A 22,717-nucleotide genomic window follows, 5' to 3' on the forward strand; every position below is an offset into this window, starting at 1 on the left:
AGCATGAATATAGTCCTCCTGCTGTATTTTTTTTTTTTTACCACAGAAAGACAGGACTCACCACACAAAATTAGTTCAGTCCATCTAGATTAATATTCTGTCTCCCAAAATACCCAACGTCAAATGCTTCAAAAATACAAAGAGAAAATGCATGATAGAAAAATCCCCTATTATTTTAAGCATTATTTTAAACATTTAGCAACTACTTTTGCCTGGAATCATAGCTGATGTGCTGTTCAATACAGTGGTCTTTTCTTGTATCTGTGGTATTTTGAATCCCTGGTTGTTTCAATTGCCAGTGCTTTTTTTTTTTTTTTTCCAACTTCTGCAGGATTTTAACTAGGCAGTATGGGATTAGGAACCTCAACATCCTTTTCATCTCTTTCTCCAAACAGGAACACACATCATGCTTAACAAGTATTTGTCTAAGCTGTTCTTAACAACCCTTCAGTTAGCAAGATTTCATGTATTTCCTTATCACTCACTCACATACACAGATATCTATTATTTTCCTTGAAAAATGAACAATTTATGTATTTTCTCACTGAATTTATTTATTTTCTCACAGAAACTCACTTTTACCTGTTTGAAGGCTTTGATGTCTCCCCATGTCTTTTCTTATTTCTAGACTCAGCAACTCATTTAATCGCACCTTTTAGATCTTATTTTCTAAACAATAATCATTTGGACTTTCTCCTAAAGGAGACAAAATTCTCCTTTGTTCTTATAGGTTGAAAAATATTCAACAGTAGGATCCCACACATTTCTTTTTTTCAGTTTCCTTCATGTCACTTTTAACTTGCCTTTACTTAATTTGATTAATTTTTCCAGATCTTTCATCTAGGAACAGAGACTTCTTTCACAGAAGGCATTTTATTCCACTCATTTTCCTTTGACCTTTTGATCAATGGACCATTTTTTTTTCCTCCAATAAGCTTCAGGAAATGCAGTGGCCAAAACCAAGCAAACAGATCCATTTAGGATCAATTATTTTATGCTTTTTTGAGAAAACAATACATTATTAATCTTCTCATATTTAATTTTGTTTTCATTGCGTGATTGCATGAAGAAGAGTCAATGTTTTTTCACATCAAATGATTCACCATTGGCTTGAGTAGCTGGAAGGAATGGATGAATGGACTGACATCGGTTACCCATGCTACAGTTACAGAACCCTCTCTTTAGATCCTTCTCAATATTCAAAAGGTTGACTCACACCACTTCATAACCTCAGCTTTCTGAATGCCAGAGTTTTTATTTACCACTGGCAAAACCCCCAAACCAACAACAACAATATGAAAAATACATTTTCAAAATTTGATTTTGTTGGCTGAGACATCTAAGCCATTTCTGCCTAGAACACTGTGTGCTGTGTTCTCTGCACACTCAGGTCTTTGGCCAAAGCTGAGCCTTTCCAAAAGCTATTGCAAGCCATTTAGTCGTCAGTCCGTGGTGAAAGAATTAAAACATAGCTAATCTTTCAAGTAGTGCCCACACAGCTCATGTGGAAGCCTATTGCAATACTGCTAGGAAAACTGGAAGAGCAATTGGTACTTTGGCTATTTTTTTTTAATCCTTCTCACATACCCGTACCAAGTCTTACAGTTGGGGTATCAGAATACCTTGGTAACAGACTTCTTTATTTACTTCTCAGTCACATCTCATCTGCAGTACTGTCTATGAATCAATCTACCAAGTTAACAGTTAACGTGAGTATGCATCACAAAGCGGAGAAATCTCCTCCTTCTTGGTAGGAGAAAGAATCACAAACTAAAAAACAGATGTAGCATAAAGTGTGTCATTTTCTGCAACGGAATTCAATTTAGAGCTTTTTTAAGAACATTAAGCATATTTAGCAGTTAACTATCTCTTCACTCTCCCAATTCAAATACAGTAACAGGATGCCTAAATTGATATCAACGCATGAGGAGGCATGAGATCTGACCAGGGTTATTCTTTATGCACATCTGTCACAGTTTTGAAACACCACCAAAGTCAGCTGGAGACAAATACACAGATAGTGTACTCTTCATGTCATTATAGGCTAACGTGACTAGGAAGGCATTTACTGGTCCCAAAATAAGGGACACTGACAGTCTTACTGGAATTACACTGGGAGTGTAATGACAGGACAAGGGATAATGTCCTCAAACTGAAAGAGGGTAGATTTAGATTGGATATCAGGAAGAAATTCTTTACTGTGAGGGTGGTGAGGCACTGGAACAGATTGCCCAGAGAAGCTGTGGCTGCCCCATCCCTGGAGGTGTTCAAGGCCAGGCTGGATGGGGCTTTGAGCAGCCTGGTCTAGTGGGAGGTGTCCCTGCCCAGGGCAGGGGGGTTGGAACTAGATGATCTTTAAGGTCCCTTCCAACCCGAACCATTCTGTGATTCTGTGTGATTCTGTGAATGTTGTGAGATCCAGAATATCCAGAAGCTGCTCAGCACCTTGCAGAATCAAATCATAGCAAAGATAGTTTGTAGTTATAAGGAAACAGGAATTTCTGAGCTTATTCTATATATTCTTCATCTATGAAATCCCATTTGTCCTCAGTGGGAACCCAGCACACACTTAGCTTCAAAGTTTATTTCACCACACTTGGACTAATACTACCAATGCCTTTATCAGAGATGAAGAATACTGTTTAGAATTTGCAAACATACTTGATAGACCAATGAAAGGCCTCAATAACAGTAAGTTCAATTATTTAAAAAAAAAACCTCTTCCCCTGTATTCCTTATTTTGAACAAAACTTCATGAAGGCCCTTATAGTTAAAAAAATAAAGCATGCCAGTCAAACTAATAACAGAAAGACAATGAAAAGCCTTGCAAAGCAGGGACAGATGTTGTGTACAGAAGGAGTAGAATTAAAATTGTTTAGCTGTACCACTTAGAATGAAAAGAACTGATCAGTATTCCAGCATTAAAAAAATCTGATACATCTCTGATAAGTATATTTTATAATAGATGTGGAATTACAACATGAATTTGCAATTTATGGTTGGAAAGTTCATTTTGACTTGAAAAGCTTGACATTGAAAAACTGCATTAGCTGAACTGCATTTCATATTTAGCAGAAAAGACAGGTAAAGCAATACATATGTCCTGTTAAGCTCAACTAACCACTGATATCTTTGAACAAGAGGGCAGTTATTTTGCAAAGGCATCAACAGACTCTCAGAATATAGTTTCTCTGCTCAGAATTTAACATTCTCCCTTCTAGGAGCTTCAAACTTCAGTTAAGTAGATTTATATTTATATTGGTATATCAGATGTATTTACATTTTTTTTTCTGCCCTAAATTTATCAATTAACTTTATTTATTGTTATGAGGCTATATGCGTTTTCATTTCTAAAACATTTTTAAGTTTTTTACATTATATCTGTGTCTGAAATTCTTCCCAAAATGTTATTGTAAAGCAAATACTGCAGATCTCAGTGGGACACTCCAAGATATCCTTTCCTGATAAAAACACTCTCTACCTGTGATCTAACATAAGAGTGAAACCTGAAAACAGTTGTAAAAGTAGAGCTTTGAATCCTAGGATTTAAAATTTTATGTTGTGTGTTCAAGCTGATCTAATTGTGATGTTACCCTGCTTCGAGCAGGAAGTTGGGTCAGATGAATTCCAGAGGTCCCCGTCAAACTAAATTATTCTATGGTTTCAGTGAGTTCCTCTTCATCTGTTTAATACCTTAAATTTGACGACTATTCAACAGTATTGTGATACTTAAAATTTGTTAGCTAGGTATGTAGTTGCTGAAGCAAAGAGCCTATAACTTAACTTTTGTCCCTCTACATTAGAATAAGTTTGCCCAATTTTTATTTATTGCAATGCTTTCTTAAAAAAAAAAAAAAAAAAAGACTCCTGAAACACAGCTTGCACAAACCACTCTGTAACTTTGCTGCTATCTCATATGCAATATTCTAGCTTTCCTGTTAGGTCCCTATGTGAGAATTAAACAATATCTTAGTAAATTTCCCTGTGACTTGCTCTGAACTTGCACTAGGAAGCACCAGATAAAGAAGTGTTACCTATTTGTCAACAATGTCACGTGGTAGGAAATCTTTGGACATGTATTGCAATTTTTAATGCACTTTTTCAATACAATAGATGTTCATCAATCGATACTGCCAGGGTAGGCCCAATAAAAGAGAGAGAAATACAGTACAAGAAGACTCTAGCAGTCAGCAGCACAAAGAGCTCTGCCTGCTTATCAGGTTTATTAGCTCTCCTAGCACACAACAACTGCTGCTACCAAAGCCGTAAGATTTACAGAACATAGACTTTTTTGAACAGATAACCCTGAAAAGGGCAGTGATGTTAATAGAAGAGAACGGTAGAAAAGTTAATCTGACAAAGTAGAAAGACCAAAGTTAGTCTACAATTCAGAAGGATGTGGCACTCCTAATTCAGAAAGGAAAGCATGCATTCAAATCTCAGTTTTTGTTAACTGTATTTGGATAGGGCTTTGCATAGATAAAGTGATATACAAATGCAAAGAACTATTACAAATGATAACATTCCAAATTAAATTAATTGATTCTGTGTTTAAATACCATTTATAGTGACGTAATTCTAATCAAACACACAGAAATGGAAAATACTTCATACAAAGCTCACAGCACCCTTCTGGACAAGTCGTCCAACTGTGGAACGAGCAGGTTAATGGTGTGCTGGGTGAAGAACTGGCTGAAGGGCAGAGCTTAAAGAGTTGTAGTCAGTGAGGCTACATCTGGCTGGCCACTGGTCACCAGTGGTGTTCCTCAGGCCTCAATTCTAGGGCCAGTTCTGTTCAATGTATTTATGAATGATCTGGATGTAGGAGTTGACTGCACCATTAGCAAGTTTGCTGATGATACCAAACTGGGAGGTGCTGCTGACTCTCTTGAGGGACAAAAGGCCTTGCAGAGGGATCTAGATAGATTGGAGCATCGGGCTATGATTAATGGGATGAAATTTAAAAAGTCCAAATGCTGGATCTTGCACCTAGGCTGGAGTAACACTGGGCAGAAGTGTAAACTGGGAGAGGAGTAGCTGGAGAGCAGCCCTACAGAAAGGGATAAGGGGGTGCTGGTTGGCAGCAGGCTCAATATGAGTCAGCAGTGGGGCCTAACAGCCAACAGGGCAAACCACATGCTGGGGTACATCAAACACAGAATAACCAGCCAGTGAAAAGAGGTGATTATCCCGCTATTTTTAGTGTTGGAGCAGCCTCATCTTGAGTGTTGTGTGCAGTTCTGGACCTCACAATTTAAGAAGGATGTGAAGGTCCTTGAATGTGTCCAGAGGAGGGCAACAAAGTTGGTGAAAGGGCTGGAAGGAATGTCCTATGAGGAGTGTCTAAGGATTTTGGGCTTGCCTAGTCTGGAGAAAAGAAGGCTGGGGGGTGACCTCATTGCTCTCTACATCTTCCTGAGGAGGGGAAGTGGAGAGAGAGGTGCTGATCTCTTCTCCCTGGTATCCAGTGATAGGATGCGTGGGAATGGTTGAAAGCTGTGCCAAGGGAGGTTTAGACTGGACATGAGGAAGCATTTCTTTACCAAGAGGGTGGTCAAACACTGGAAAGGGCTTCCTAGAGAGGTGCACGATGCCCCAAGCCTGTCGGTGTTTAAGAGGCATTTGAACAATGTCCTTAATAACATGCTTTAACTTGGTCAACCCTGAACTGGTCACGCAGTTGGACTAGATGATCATTTTAGGTCCCTTCCAACTGAAATAATCTATTCTATTTTGAAAATAGAACCTTTTGAAATTATTGAACTGCTATTCCGCTCCTTGCTTTGAATACTTCAGATACTAATGACACACGTGTAATGAACTGCATTTAATGATCTTATAAAATATGTTTCTCTACCTTTTGCTATGGATTTTCAAAGCAAAATTTCTGGCATTTTCAATGGAAAGAGAAAATTGGGAAAGACAAACATGACAGACATTGTTAATTAAGAATTAAATGAAGTATAGTGTAGTACCTGCAAGGTGGGATCCGCTGATTTGTCTGGGGGTCACATTTTGGTACTAAGATTGTACAGGCAAAAAACATAAGGTACTTGTAGCAGTTCGTCTGAACCAAGGCTGGGAAAAGAGAAGACTCCCAGCTGATAGAGGCTTCCTTCTGTGTCCTGTGGCCCAGGTAATTTGGGTAATAAGTATAGTTGTAAGGCAAGTTCATACAGAGTTCCAGAGTAATTGGTTCACACTGACCTTTCACAGAAAGAAAAAAAAACAAAAAAAAGAAACACAAATGATGTGAGATTATATGAAATACAGAAGAAATAATAACATAAGAATTTAACAAATTTATCAGTCAGGTGACTTCCTCCTAGGCTTGAAAAATTACAAGTTTCAGAGCTTGAGACCCCATATGAACCTATTCATAACAGTAAAGAATTTTTGTATTTCTTCCCAGATTGGTAGTCAGAAATATTTTTCAATTTTCCACCATAACAGAAAACAACAGACAGAATTTCACTTAAATTCAGACTGAAATTCAGCCTTTTATTTAGCACTGAGAGCAATGTGAAGTTATTTACTTTCATTTACTTCTGAAATACGAGAAAATTTTCCATTCAGAAGTCAGCTGTTATCAAAAGACTGCATATATTCACTTATTCTGGAAGCAAATGTATCTTAACAAGACTAACATTCTCTGCCAGCCAGTTGCTAGTGTCAGTTGCCAGCACACTGTGGCAACTGTATGATCCTGTAGTTGGATCTTTGAGATGAAGGTGCAAGAAGATCCAACAGTCAATTATTCAGCTGATCAGCAAACTGGCCAGTCTTCCTTGGATTGGCATCCCCTGTTATAACCTCTTTTTGCATTTACCTCTAGTCTGAGGATGACAAAGCTCGTTTTATATACAGATTTTCCTGTCTGCTAAATCCTCGCTTACTGCCAATACTGAACTATTTCTGTTGTTTCAAACCACTTAGTCCCAGCTTTGGGGTATATGAGGTTCGAGATTTCAACAATTGTCCTCACATACTGCCTCACATTCCTTTTCATCATGATGAATTCTCCCATGTCCTCCCACACTTCAGCCCCAGATGCCCAGATCAGTTTGGTTTTGTCTTTTGATTTTTCCCCAGTAAGCATCTTTTCTTGGTCTGTACAGAATATTACACGTTCATCAGCATTCCATGATGAAACGCAGGTAAATGAGCACAAATCACATCCAATGTTCTAAGTGTTTGTACAACATAACTATTTATGACTAAAGGGTAAAAATGCACCTATATCATTCTCTCTTTTGTTATACCTCATATTTATAAGGGTTTAGGTAAATTCTAGAAGAAAATCTAGTCCACTGAAATGCCCCTGTAGGATAGCTCTTTACGTGTTTTCAATATGCTTACAATTTTCACACTGTGTTTAGAAAGCTTCTAACACATTATGTGCAAAAGTGTGGTTGTAGGTTTGAAAAGAATAACTTTGACTCTCATAGCCAATTCCCTACAATTCACAAGCAGAGTAACAAACAGAACATACACTCCAGGGGAATACCTGACTGAATTTAAGTAACCCAAATCTTAACCTTTCCTTCTGATGTTTGTCCTACAGTCTAAGAGGTCTTGCTACTCCCTTATTACTACTCTTATTGCAGTAAAAAAAGTGTTTCCTTATGTTCAGAAGGAACCTCCCGAGTTTCAGTTTGTGCCCATTTCCTCTGGTCTTATCACTGAGTGCTGAAATAGCCTGGCTCTGTCTTCTTTACATTCTCCCTTCAGATATTTGTTCTGTTATCCTAAATATGTTGTAACTGCATTATAATGCCAACCTAAACCGATCAGACATTATCACACATGGAGAACATCCATCATATTCAATGTTGCAAAATGTGGCCTATGCTTTGGAATTTTCCAACCAAAGAGTTATTTAGGCCAGAAAATACTGCTTTGTCAAAACCGAAATTTTCCACGGGAATTCTCATCTCTTACCAAAGATGGAATAACTCTGGTCAAAATACGAACCATGAAAATAGCATGAAAAAAGACAATAGTACTTCCAGATGTTATACAAGAAAAATCTCTCCCAAATTCTCTTGCTGTTCCATTGTGTATAGACAATTAAATATTCACTGGACCAGAAAGGGAGGAAGAGAAATGATCCAGAAGTCTAATTCAGATTATGTGTTACTCTGAGAATTATGGACTGTTGCCCATAATAAGATGAGGAAACTTCATCGCTAAAAATACTCTTGGGTTTCTCATGACACGGAATGTGAACATTGTTTTAGAACTTAAATATCACATGTCAAAAATGTTTTTCGCTACCTTGTAACATAGTACTAGCCGCTCAAACATTTTCCAAAATTGCTGTCTATATATACAGTGGGATACAAAAATCTGCATTCATCAGAAAATTGTGGACCACATGAACAACTGCGTTGGACCACAGTTAAGTCTCATACTGATATATCCACAGGGAAGATGAGCCTGAGAAAGAAAGTATACTTTCAACTATTTTTTATTGTGAGAAAGACTGAATTGCAGTCACATTCCTTGAAAGACTGTTGCCTTTTACAGGACTGTAGGTGCTGTTCACGAAAGGTAATTTGCTTAGGAGAGAACTGCTCCCTGAGTATATAAGAACTAGAGGCTACTATGGAAATGTACGTATTTTCCTGCTTGTTGGGTAAGGCTGCTGCTGGTGCCTTGTTTGCCAGCCAAATAGAGGACTTTCTTATGCACGACGGGTGACTACGCAGCCATCAGCTGTGAGTCCAGTGTTGATCCTGTCACAATATATCAGATACATTTCATGTGTTCTTTCCTAATCAGCTTAAGTTATAAGTATTTAAAAATAAATAATATTACAAAATACTGTCTTTCTTTAAACCCGAGTAAATGTAAAGTTGCTACACTTCTAAACATATAAAACAGGGTTTAGTGTAACGCCTGATAAGTTTTGGAAGCATTATGAGTAAAGAAGCTTTGAAACAGCAGATAGAAATATGGAAGCCCTCATTCCTGGGTAAACTGCAGTTTTGTGGCAAAAAGTCAGTAATGCTCAAATAAAAAAGCTGAATCATCAAATGGAGAAACTGAGAAGCAACACCTGTTCTTAGAGGCACAGGCTGCTAACGCTGCTAAAGCTACTGCTTCTCCGTCAGGCAGAGAGACTGGGGACTAAACATCTTTCACTCCCATGAGCCTTCAGCCCACAGAGAATCAATCTTATACGCATTTAAATTTGTGATGAGCTAGAGTGGAGTTATTCATCAGTAATTATATCTCAATGAATACTCATGTATTCTGACCTTAAAACATCATGTAAATATGACCTTTAAATCTCACCAAAGACAAGAATAAGATTACTTGAAGAAGTTTTCTTTGGAAATGCCAGGTACCTACAGTTCCAAGGGATTTCAGCAGGAACTGCAGATGTGGTCAACAACCAAAGTAATTTGATCTGTTGTGATAGCTCATGTTTGATTTCTCCTTGATTAGCGCACGTATCCCAAGATATATTGCTTCCTTTTCACCAGGAGGCGGACAACCTCTCATGGGAGATAATATCTGACCATGAATTACAAAACACAGATGAAAACTGACCGAGATACTTCAACAAAGATATCTGAGACTTCAACAACAACAAAAAAATTATATTTAAAATTTAAATTTTATTAGAAGTTTTTAAAAAATGAAGTGGATTGTTACTAGTTTTGTGTTATATGGATACCTTCCTTCCCATTTCATAACCCTTTCTAAATATTTCTTGGGAGATAATGATGGTTTGGTTCACAACAGGCAAGTAAAAAACCCCAACACCTACTACTCCAATCACCTTAGAAGGCTCCTTCTCACCTGAATAGTTTGGTCATGGCTATGGCTTAGAGAATAGACCTACAAAGGTGATGTACATAGTAGGCATCTGCTGCAGACCACCTTAGCAAAAAGAGGAGGTAGATGAGGCCTTCTTCAGAGAGCTGGAAGATGCCTCACGATCGCAGTGCCTGGTACTTATGAGAGTTTTAATTACACTGATATCTGCTTGAAGGGCAGCAAGTTGGTCTTAAAGGAGAGCCTCCTCAAAGCACAGGAAGAGTCCACTCCAATGCAAAGCAAGTCAAGTAAGTGTGGCGTAAGGCCACCTTGGCTGAACATGGATCTCTTGACCGAACTCAAACACAAAAAATAAATATACAGAAGATGGGATAGAGCACTTAAGTGCTCTCTATCTAACGTAGAGATATTTGTAGAGCATACAGGAATGGAGTTAGAAAAGCCAAAGCTCAGCTAGTTGAAACTACTGAGCAATGTAACGGGCAAGAAGGAGGGTTCTTGTAAGTACACTGGCAGTAAAAAGAAACATGAGAAAAAATTGTGTCTGCTGCTCACTGGGGCATGGGAACTAGTGACCAGGGACATGGAAAAGACCAAGGTATTCAATGTCTCTTCTGCCTCAGTTTCCACTGAGGAATGTCACTGGAAGGTTGCTTTATATCATCTTCAAAAGGTGATGGCAACTCTGGCACCCGATGACGAGAAAAAGGTCAACATCGCACCCATCTTTAGGAAGAGCAAGGAGGAGTACTCAGGGGACTACAGTCTATCCTCAGTCCCCCAGAAAATTATGGACCAGTTTCTTCTTGAAGACATGTCCCCACATGAAAAAAAAGGTGACTGGGAACAGCCAGCACAGATTTATCATGGGAAAATCATGCCTGATTAATCTGATTGCTGTCTCTGACAAGACGACTGGCTGTTGCTCCCTTTTATTCAACACTGGTAAATATCTGGAGTATTGTGCCCTGTTTCTTGGTTCCCCAATTCATAAAAGACATCAACATACTAGAACGAGGTCAGTGGAGGGCCACCAAGCAAGTTAGGGGACTGGACCACATGATCTACAGGCAAAAGGTGGGAAAAGAGGGTTTGTTCAGCCATCAAAAAGGAAGGCTAAGGGGAGATCTTACTGCCATTAACAACTACCTAATGGGAAGGTGTAAAGCAGATGGATCTAGACTCTTAGAAGTGCGCAGGGATAGGATAAGAGGCAAAAGACATCAGTTGTAACACACAGAACTCCAGTTACACATATGGAAAAAAGGTTTTTACTGTGAGCATGGCCTAACACTGGAACAGTTCTCACAGAAAGACTGTGGAATCTCTGTGCTTGGAGATACTCAAAACTCAGCTGCACAAGTTCATGGCCCACATGACTTAATTGGCACTGCTTTGATCAGGACTTTGGACTAATTGACCAAACATGTGAACTAACTTCCTGTAATGCTAAACGTGGTACTTATAGAATTAGAATCATAGAATCATAGAATTGTTGAGGTTGGAAGGGACCTTTAAGATCATCGAGTCCAACCTTTAGCCTACCCTGACAAAAACCACTTCTAAACCATGTCCCTAAGTGCCCCATCTACCTTTTTTTTAAACACCTCCAGGGATGGTGAATCCACCACCTCCCTGGGCAGCCTATTACAATGTTTAATAACCCTTTCAGTGAAAAAATGTTTCCTAACATCTAATCTAAACCTCCCCTGACGTAACTTGAACCCGTTTCCCCTCGTCCTATCACTTGTCACCAGGGAGAAGAGGTCAGCCCCCATCTCTCTACAACCTTCTTTCAGGTAGTTGTAGAGGGTGATAAGGTCTCCCCCCAGCCTCCTTTTCTCCAGGCTAAACAACCCCAGCTCCCTCAGTCGTTCTTCATAAGGTTTGTCCTCCAGACCCCTCACCAGCTTTGTAGCCCTTCTCTGGACACGTTCCAACACCTCAATGTCCCTCTTGTAGCGAGGGGCCCAAAACTGAACGCAGTACTCGAGGTGGGGCCTCACCAGTGCCGAGTACAGGGGGATGATCACTTCCCTAGTCCGGCTCACCACACTATTCCTGATACAGGCTAGGATGCTGTTGGCCTTCTTGGCCACCTGGGCACACTGCTGGCTCATATTCAGCCGGCTGTCAACCAACACTCCCAAGTCCTTTTCTGTCGAGCTGCTTTCGAGCCACTCTGCCCCAATCCTGTAGCGCTGCATGGGGTTGTTGTGTCCCAAGTGCAGGACCCGGCATTTGGCCTTGTTGAACCTCATACCATTGGTCTCAGCCCATCGGTCCAGCCTGTCCAGATCCCTCTGCAGAGCTAACCTACCCTCAAGCAGATCAACACGCCCGCCCAGTTTAGTGTCATCTGCGAACTTACTGAGGGTGCATTCGATCCCTTCATACAGATCATTGATAAAAATATTAAAGAGAACCGGCCCCAGCACCGAGCCCTGGGGGACACCACTTGTGACTGGACACCAACTGGATTTAACTCCATTTACCACCACTCTCTGGGCACGGCCATCCAGCCAGTTTTTTACCCAGCGAAGAGTACACCTGTCCAGGCCATGAGCAGCCAGTTTCTCCAGGAGAATGCTGCGGGGAACAGTGTCAGAAGCTTTACAAAAATCCAAGTAGATAACATCCACAGCTTTTCCCTCATCCACTAAGTGGGTCACCTTATCATAGAAGGATATTAGGTTTGATAGGCACGACCTGCCCTTCACAAACCCATGCTGACTGGGCCTGATCACCCTGTTCTCCTGCATGTGCCGTGTAATGGCACCGAGGAGGATCTGTTCCATGACCTTCCCAGGCACCGAGGTCAGACTGACTGGCCTGTAGTTCCCCGGATCCTCCTTCCGGCCCTTCTTGTGGATGGGTGTCACATTTGCTAACCTCCAGTCAGCTGGGACCTCTCCGGTTGTCCAGGACTGCTCATAAATGATACCAAGTGGCCTGGCGAGCACCTCCGCCAGCTCTTTCAATACCCTTGGGTGGATCCCATCCAGCCCCATAGATTTGTGCACCTCCAGGTGCTGAAGCAGGTCCCTCACCGTTTCCCTTTGGATTACGGGAGCTTCATTCTGCTCCCCATCCCTGTCTTCTAGTTCAGGGGTCTGGGTGCTTAGGGAACAACTGGTCCTACTGCTGAAGACTGAGGCAAAGACTTCATTAAGTACCTCAGCCTTTTCCTCATCCTCAGTCACTACGTTGCCGGCCCTATCTACTAGAGGACAGAGATAATCCTTAGTCCTCTTCTTATTGCTAATATATTTATAGAAACTTTTTTTGTTGTCCTTGACAACAGAAGCCAGGTTTAGCTCTAGCTGGGCTTTGGCCCTCCTGATTTTTTCCCTACATAGCTTAACTACCTCTTTGTAGTCGTCTTGAGTGGCCTGCCCTTCCTTCCAGAGGCCATAGATCCTCTTTTTTTCCCTAAGTTGAAACACTAGCTCCCTGTTTAGCCAGGCCGGCCTTTTTCCCCGACGGCTTGTCTTCTGGCACATGGGGACAGCCTGCTCCTGCGCCTTTAAGACTTCCTTCTTGAAAATCATCCAGGCTTCCTGGGCTCCTTTGCCCTGGAGGACTGCCTCCCAGGGGACTTTGTCAACCAGGCTCCTGAAAAGCCCAAAGTCTGCCCTCCGGAAGTCCAAGGTAGCAGTTCTGCTGACCCCTCTCCTTGCTTCTCGCAGAATCGAAAACTCTATCATTTCATGGTCACTGTTCCCAAGACAGCCTCCAACCTTCACATCCCCCACAAGACCTTCCCTATTTACAAACAACAGATCCAGCAGGGCACCTTCCCCAGTTGGCTCTCTCACTAGCTGTGTCAGGAAGTTATCCCCAGCACATTCCAGGAACCTTCTAGACTGTTCCCTCCCTGCTGTATTGTATTCCCAGCAGATGTCCGGCAAATTGAAGTCCCCCACTATGATTGCCCTTTTACAAAAAATTAGGTGAAGCATTGAAAGAAGCACATGTAAAGCATATATGCCAAAGTATCTTCTATCTTTGCTTCAGCAGCATCTAGAGGCCGCAACATGAATGGTGCCTCTCTCCAAAAAACCACTTGTGGGTGACAGTCACAACTTTAGAGAGACTGTGGAGTTTGGACTAGTTGACCTTCCCATATCCGTTCCAACCTAAATGGAATAACACTATTGAAACAAGCTACCATATAGTACCAAACTATACCTCGCAGAGATAACTGCTTAGCACAGAGCAATTACAGGACATGTCTATACGTTCATATGTAAGTAAAGGCAAGCCTGCCTGTGTGCCAAGGTGACCTGAACTGATGTGACTGTATGAACACGTCACCAAGTTTTAATTATTTCTGAATAATTCTGAATACAGTTCTGCCCCAGTTTTGAAACCTAGCCAAATATACTTCAAGTATCTGTTCACTGTGCTTCATTGCACAAGTGAGAAAGACAGCTACTCAGAAGCCAGTGTACAGTGGGTACAGGAGGCTCGCACGGAGTGGTACAGTACAGGATATAGAAATGAAGATACACGGCGTTGAAGGCCCCAGTTCTTTACAGTATGTATTGGTCAGAAGAATAACTAGTTTTGCCAGTTTGAATATCAAAATTATTTCTTCATAAGAGGGCTAAAAGTTCTCCAGACTACTAAACACAGTACTATGTTTCCTTATATTTTGAAAATAAACCAGTACCTTATGCTTTGCACTTACACTATGTTGTTTACTTTATGTAAACACTGACTGTCATTAAATGTTAAGGAAAAGTGCAAGTGTAAACACCCATTTAGAAAATACCAACAATTCACAGAAAGGAAAATATCTCAATGACAAATGTTATGAGTATCTCTTAGTACATCAATAATCAAAAGTTATGATGAAACTGTAGTTTCATCTTTGCCCTTTTCAATACTTAATCTTATTACATATGTGCATTAGATAGTAAATTAAAGTGTTACTTACTGTGTCTTACCCTGCATCCTCTGAAACACCCTAAAAGAGTGACAATATGAAGCATGTGACCTACTTACTGCAGTTTGTCTGGCTGTTTCTCATCTCACAGAGAGAAGTTCCACAGGGATCAGGACAGGAAGTACATCTCTGGTCTCCCTCCTGACAGAGGGTTTGACCTGAGGAAAACAGACATTTACTATTCTAATTATTTACCAGACTAACAAAAATGACTGGAGTGTAGTGATGAAAAATGCAGAGTTTACATTACAACCGAGTATTTCCTTTACGTAGTTGAATAAGCGTCCTACAGCATTTCAAGTGCAGTAAGGAAGATGTCACTTTTCTTTACCCCTATGTTTAATATACAAATTTATAGCCCAGTTTCTGAATGAGAGCCATTTACCATGATCCTCTGACAGAGTATGAAAAGTCATGTAAATCAGATTTCAAAGGGAACAATAGGTCCTAGCTGAAAGAGAATACCCTCTGGGAATTATTCTTCAGTGACATTCAGTTGATCTGCTTCTCATTTTATGATTGTTTTGGTGGACAATAAAAAACATCCTGAAGAAAGGTCGTCAGAGCTGAAGCTTTATTGTCCTCCTTTGGCTGGTTAAAAACCAAACAAGGAGAAACCCCAAAAGGCTATGGTCCTAAAACATGGAATCCAGAATAACTAAAGGCAGCACTTCATCAAAACATTTCTGAGCACATTACCTGGGTAGTTAGATTCTCTGACAGACCTCTGGACTTCTCCCTGTCTCACAGTGGTGACAGCCTCTTTCCAAACCATTAAATTCTCTGATTCATATGACTTCTGCAAAATCAGTCATTTAATTTACTATTCTGTACACAGAGACCAAACAGTTTGGATTTTATCCTCTCATCCTGTTTAAAATGGTTTATTGGAGCTATTGCTTAGTGTTTGTATTGCACTACTGTGCACAAACATTAATCTTTCAGTCATAGCATCCTTATATTGGGTATACAGAAGATGCTGAAGAAACACCGACCCTGACAACAGCCTTGTCCCAAAGGACTGACTATGTAGTCATATCTCTTCATAATTATGTGGATTTACTTCCCTTCATACATGTTATATATTGAAGCAATGGAGGTACTATCTTTTGCTGTAGCAATTGAATGTCTTATTTTACATGTGCATCTGGTTGCAAAAGGGAACTTGAAAGGCAAGGAAAACCTTTTGACTTCTAAAGCTATCGCAAATCTTTATATTAAAATTCATTTTTGAAGTTTGCTCCAATGCCACCTTAACTCACAGTGGAAGAGTTTCTCAACTCTTTGAAACCCCCTGTGCTTCAGTGTAATCCTTTCGATCCTAGCACAATCAATGCTGAATTTACATAAACACATTCTACCCCGTCTTTGGAAGGGATCACAGAACCAGCTGTCAGTACATCTGTATTAGATTTCTATTGTCACAAAATGAATTACAGCTGTAATGTTAATAGATGCCATACCTTAAATTTCCTTAAGGTATGTAGCATAGGATCTCATTTGGATATAGATGAAGCAATGGCCATTTGCAACCCCTATACGTACACACTTGTACTATTACACAAGATGCCTGTATCCTTACATAGGCAAGTGGCAAATCACTACATTTTGACCTAAAATTTCTGTGCTGATTTCACATATTTACTGTGTTTGTAACAAAACCAATATTCCAGGTCACTTCAGCCCCAACTTCACTGCCTCAGTTAGGCATACCAAAATTGTTTGATTTGTACAGCAGAGAAGTTTTTGTATTAAGTGTATATCCTATTATATTTTCTGTAGTTGCTGAAATCAGCAACATACATAAGAAATACAGAAGAAAGTTCAAATAAGAATTCTGCCTTGCTTTTACATGGACTTTGCAATGAACTAAAGAGGAATAATCCAAATGAAGTCCAAATTCTGCCTACATATTCTCATGCAAATTTAGGATGGACAGGATATGTGGTTGCATAAGGGAAGAATTTTGCTCTACACAATATCGCAAAACTTTCGTGGGTTTTGCCCATCGAAGAATGAATAATAAGAGCAAGGAAAAGTTTTGTATTTAAAGGCTTTGCAGTTTAAATGCTAAGCGGAAAAATCTTTTAGCATATAGTGAGATCACTGACTACATAATTACCATCCAATCCTCCTCCTCTGCCCTCAGCATCCTCGAATCTGTATCTGTTCCTCTTACCAAAAAAAGATTTTTAATCATTTCTTCAACATCCATGGGGGCAAAAAGCAGTGAAAACAAAACACATCACTGACTTCTAGCCTAGATCACGCATCAATGATTTCAGTTAAATTCTCTTTTAGTAGTGATAAACAAATCTAAGAGGCTTAAATTGAGTGAATTTAAAAAGTTGACTTGATTGCTTATTGAATGCTCTAAATAGTTTTGTACTTTTCAATTTATGCTATTCTCCTGCTTCATGTCTTTTATATTAAAAATGATAGTCTTGTATTTGCAAGTGAAATGGAGGATCACGGAATTCATAGAATAAGACTGAGGTGGGACATCGGGAAGAATAAAAAATGAGTATTTTGTGAGACTGCACTGTCAGAAGAGGACAAAACTTGGTCCTCAGTTTTTAGATTGCCACAGTCAGAACTGTAAGAAATTTCATGCAAGACCTTTTTGCAACGCCAACATTAATTGTGAACAAGAATAATTGTAATTTCTGTATTTCAACTTCTTATTTAGATTTTGGAATGGAGATGTTTAAATTGGGAGTAGAAAGATCCCAAGAACTTAATATGAACAGAAGGGACTGCGTAGACACGCTTATGAAAGGATTTCTTCTAGACTGGTTTCCTAAAGAAATGAGGCTTATATAAACACAATGTGTATTTATCTTGTGATAACAGGTCTGTTCTACTCTAATAACTTTTGAATAGGTTGTCCTATTACCACTACATGTGACAGCACTAGAGTTTTCTAATGAAGTGAATCCCTTTAATTTCTTAAAAACAAGATTCATAAGAGAAAGACATTAATAATTCTCGCATTGAAGGAAAGGCTGCAATCTGAACCTATACCTTACCAGAAACAAGAGAATTACATGTGAAAAATACCTTCAAATACTGAAACGGTGACAACATGGCAACATCTCTTTTTGAATGTCTAAGTGTACCACAGGACACAGGTCTTTGGGAAACCATGTTCCGGGGCTCAAGAAACTGCCTGGTTTCCTTTTCTTTCATACAATCCATCATGAGACTGCTATTAGGTAGCTGTGAAAACTTACATTCTCATATATTTTCTCTTAGTCACACTAAATCATTAGTTTACTTATGAAAATGTCTTTTCTCTGACTCCCAAGTTCTGATGAAAAAAGATTTTCATGAGAAAGTTCCTCCTCAAATGACACCAATGCATGTGATAGTACCTTCAAATTCTGCAGAGAATGTGAATATGCATTAATTTATTTCAATTAACAGCTGATCATGTCAGATACCCAAACACTATGCAAACTATATCACCTCCATTTCTAATAAAACTCTGCTTACAACTTCCTGTATGAAAGCACACACCAACCAGCCTTACCAAGTGTTATTTGAAAGGCAAAGTAAATTTGTCGGTTTTAGCTAAAGGCACTTTAGAACAAAGTCGGTTCAGTAAGAACAGTAAAATGAGGGATAGCCTTACTTTCACTGCAGTTTTCTTCATCACTTCCATCTTTACAGTCATTGTCTCCATCACACTGGAATGCACTAGGAATGCACTGCCCATTTCTGCACTCCAACAGACCCTGACTATGACACGCTAGAGAGAAAAAAAGATTATATTCCGATCAATGTAGGTTAATGAAGGTCTTAATTATTTTTAAACATCATCTTGAAGTTATTTTAGAAGGAGCGGATAACACTGCTTTGCACTGAAGGCCACTAGACTTTTTTTGTTATATGTAAGCCATGTTTTCAATAGCCTACAGCTGTGCTGATCTTCAGCTACAGGGACTGAAACTATATGTGTCAGGTATTAGCAACGGGCTGAGACGGAGGTTCAGCTTTTCCAAGAAAAAAACCCCATCATTTTTACTCATATAAAAATTGTCACCCTTTCTTTGCCCATTTACTTACATCCCTTTATTCAGATTAGGTTCTTAGATTTCAGGGAAAATTGTATGATAGTAGTTGCAAGGTCAAGCACTGAATAGCAGCAAGAGCAAGAATCGAAGCAGCATAAGCATATGTCTTATGAGAAGCTTAATCACATTAAAACATGTGCTAGCTCTCCAAGACTTGATTTTGCAATCTCAGCAATATTCTAGGATAGTTGTTTTGCAGATATACACCATCATCACTGGCGCAGACAGGAGTCCGACTCTGACAAGATGTGATAGGTCGCATACAGACATATCAGAAAGCTGTCACAAACTCAGAACACCTACAGTTTAAGAGGTTATATAAATTCATTCATTACTCTTTAATGGGAACATTACAATTAACAAAAAGCTAATTCTGTAATTAACAAGAAGCTGAAACACAAGGCAATGCTGGTGCTGGTACTTCTCAACAATGGCAACAAATGTTTAATTTGCTGCAGCTGTCTACCAGAAGCGACATTTGTCAAGTGCAATCTTGTGAATCAACTAAGCTTACGGTTTTGCCTTACAAGCAATAAGTAAGTATACTACTTATCTTACAATTTGTTTTTTCTTTCTAAAGAAAGAAAAAAAAAACTAATTTAGAGATTAAGGGAACTTACAGCAATTGATTTCATCTGATTTGTCTATACAGTCATGGTCACCATCACATACCCAGTCAGCTGTTATACATCTCCCATCTCCACACTGATGATGCGTCACTGGATTACAATCTAAATAAAATGCAAAGTTGAGGAGAAACAAAAGGATGATAAATTCTATTTGTATAATTTATATTATTGATCAGTTGTTCTATGCCTCTAAGATAATCTTTCTCACTAATGAGCCGTTTTGCATTAGTAAATTACAGTAAGAGATTTCCTGTACCTGCAGATTTTTTTGCAGATGGTAGCTACGTATGTTCTGAATTCTATTGCCTATATAGATAGTGATGCACTCATTCCTTCTCACAGGTGCACAGTTGTTGCAAATAAACAAGTTTCTAAGATTTGTTAAGCAGATTAAAAGATCTTCTGGCTTCCCATCTCATGGAATGATTTTCCCTGATGGCAACTGAAGATGTTGGCTAACTGAAAATCATTCCTTACATTTCTCTTTTCACTGAGAAATTAAAAAAAAAAAAAAGTTTCTCAACTGCCACATTTGGCACTTAATCAGAAACTGTGTTTTTTGCATACATTCAGAATTTTCCATAAGAATGAACGCTTCCACAAATAAAGAAAAGCATTCTGTTGAGCAGGTTGACTTTATATCAGAAATACACAGGAAGCACAGACACAGTCCAGTCTGCCAAATCTGCTATGAACCCATCTATAGCCTGTAAAAAAAGTTAGATCTTAAATTTTATATAGAAAAACTATGTCAAGATAGGAATGGTAGGAGTCAGATTAATGTTTAGAAAAGTCTTACATCAAAGACGTTTTATGAAAAAAAACACAAAAAAAAAGCCAAACTGACAAGAAGTGGTGAAAGATCTTAGAGTACACTTAATTTGGAGAATAAACATAAAACGAATCTCAGAAAAATTGTGCCTTGATTTTTGCTTTTGAAATTCTCTGTGCTTTTCCTTAGAAAAGCAAAACAAAAAAGTGAGAAAGAATATTTTAACATTTAAAGCTTTATTTTAGAGCACTTGATTTTTTTCAGGTGTAGTAACAGAGCAAGTTAGAAAAAAATACAGCTTTCAAAGTTTTCCAATATTTACATGTGAAGATTATTCTTTTTTATGGCAAAACTTCATTTTTTTCCCTTTGAAAGTTAAGTGTAGGTAGAAAGAGAAATAGAAGGGAGCAGAACATACAAAGTTGATTGAAAACAGAATTTGAAAGAAACAGAATATGTTCATCAAAACATACAAGTTCACTGTGAAGCTTATGTAAAAACAGTTCAGTTTGTATAAAACAGATGGCATCACCAGTGTGTAGCCTCTTACAGTTTGCTTTAATCTCAGTTACATTCAGCAAAGTTAGCAAGAAAGAAACCATAACATCTTGAATTAATTAAAACAAATTGCAAATCGGAACATTTCTTAAAAATACCGCTACCTTCAAAATTTGGATTAACCCAGAACTCTCCTTTAAACCTTTTCAAATTGCATATAGAATTTGTGAGCTGTTTTCACTTTGCCCCAGAAGAATAAGAGCAGGGTCTATTATTGTTTTAGTAGTTTAAGGAAAAAGATTGCTGGCTTAGGCAATACTGCTATCTTAAAAGACTTTAAAAAAAAACATAAAACTTTCATTTACCACAGTTTTGTTCATCACTAAGGTCTCCACAGTCATCATAGCCATCACAAACAAAGGTATAATTTAGGCATTTTCCCGTGTTGCAACGAAACACATCATCACTGCAGTCTACAAAACAAATTTTTGTAAAATGTTAACGTGGAACATTCATATAAACTATTAACAATGGAATATATTGACTAAAACAAGATTAGTTAAAGATACCCTACAATTTACAGGTCTGCATTAATACTTAATGTGTACCAGTTTATTAGAATCTAATATGGAAGAACAAGAAAAATCATAAGCATTTTTATTCTGTACTTACCAATTGCTTTTTTGATCATTACTATGAGGAGAAAGTGCTCTGGTTACACATATGGACCAAAATGTTTAATTAATTTATACGCATAAAGTTCTCAAGAAAGGTTATGGGTTTCATTGGCTAGATTACTCGGACAGTCTTGAGCAGCTGATGGTGGAGCTGAAGCTTCTAACAGCAAACTCAAGATCCCCAGACCCTACTTTCAAGCCTGCCTTTGATATTACAATGGTTTCAAATGAACTTTATGTTTTACGCAGTTTTGAGCTCAGAATTTGGCCTGATGCCATCTCATCAAGGAATTTTTAGCACTGTCAGCCCTAGGTGGGTTTAGCCTTTCTTTCCATGGCTGAGGCCTTCAGTAAGGCCCTGATAAATATTCTTTGAGTATATCCAAAATTCTTGAATAGTACCAGGTTTGATAAAAACTTGGAATCTATGTTGTAGTTAGGAAAGGGAGGAGAAGAGTAAATAGGGTTGGTGGCATCTCGTGCCATTTGTAAAAAACTTTTGATTACAAATACACAGCTGGGAAGCAGGTGACCTACTTTCATTGCCTTCCTCTAGGCTTTTCCTTCACATCTGGGTTTTCCAGGGAGAATGCCAGGGTATATAGAATATCTGGGTAGATGATGTGGTCAACCACATTGTGGAGGTAGACTCCTTATTGCTGAAGTTATGCCACTGGAACCAAGGAAGTTCTTTGTGCCCTTTACTGGGATATGTGGGCAATTTAAATGAGCTCTTTCCTGGACAACATACATAAAGAGCTTCAAGAGCAGGGACTGGAACACGAATCTTTTCCTTCAGCTGAGAAGTTCAACCACTAAACAACAGAATCATGCTACTGCTTGCTTGTGACTCTCTTGGCATGTGACTCCTGTGTCCATGATTGCACGGCGGTCCCACTTTGAAAGAAGGATGTCCATCTAAGTATATTACGCACTGCAAGGTGCAGCACTCTCCCAGAAGGTGCAGTGGGGTTTCTGTCCCTCCAGATCAATGTCAACCAAGTGTTTTACCTCCTAGGTCAGTGTTCTAACTTTCATTTTCTCAAGGCTTTACCAACCTCAACTCTAGAACTTGAACATGAATCACTTCTTCCCCTTCGCACCCAGAAGTATTCATGCTCTCTACAAGTTTCACATCATCTTAGAAAGTCCAAACATAATTTATAGCACAATGCGAAGGACAATGCTTCAGGACATAAAGTAAAATAATATGGATGAGCCGTGAGCTTTGTAGTCAATAGTTAATTTAGTTTTAAAAGAACAAAAGGCATGAAACAGTAAATACCAAAAGCCCCAAACTAAATGAAAATATTTAAGTTCTAGTT

General features: G+C 39.0%; 1 protein-coding gene across 4 annotated transcripts in view; it reads right to left on the reverse strand.

The window, feature by feature from the left end:
* Window positions 1-22,717, reverse strand: part of CORIN (corin, serine peptidase) — a 143,496-nt gene that overhangs the window by 26,834 nt on the left and 93,945 nt on the right. For all 4 annotated transcript variants that reach the window (XM_063336964.1, XM_063336960.1, XM_063336962.1 and 1 more), the window contains 5 exons: window positions 21,081-21,188; window positions 19,437-19,547; window positions 18,375-18,491; window positions 14,800-14,898; window positions 5,976-6,207 (listed from right to left, as the gene is read on the reverse strand). In XM_063336964.1, coding sequence (XP_063193034.1) covers window positions 5,976-6,207; window positions 14,800-14,898; window positions 18,375-18,491; window positions 19,437-19,547; window positions 21,081-21,188 — 667 coding nt within the window. The remainder of the gene's footprint in view (window positions 1-5,975; window positions 6,208-14,799; window positions 14,899-18,374; window positions 18,492-19,436; window positions 19,548-21,080; window positions 21,189-22,717) is intronic.

This window comes from Chroicocephalus ridibundus, chromosome 5 (genome assembly GCF_963924245.1).
Source record: "Chroicocephalus ridibundus chromosome 5, bChrRid1.1, whole genome shotgun sequence".
In the NCBI taxonomy this organism is placed as follows: domain Eukaryota; kingdom Metazoa; phylum Chordata; class Aves; order Charadriiformes; family Laridae; genus Chroicocephalus; species Chroicocephalus ridibundus.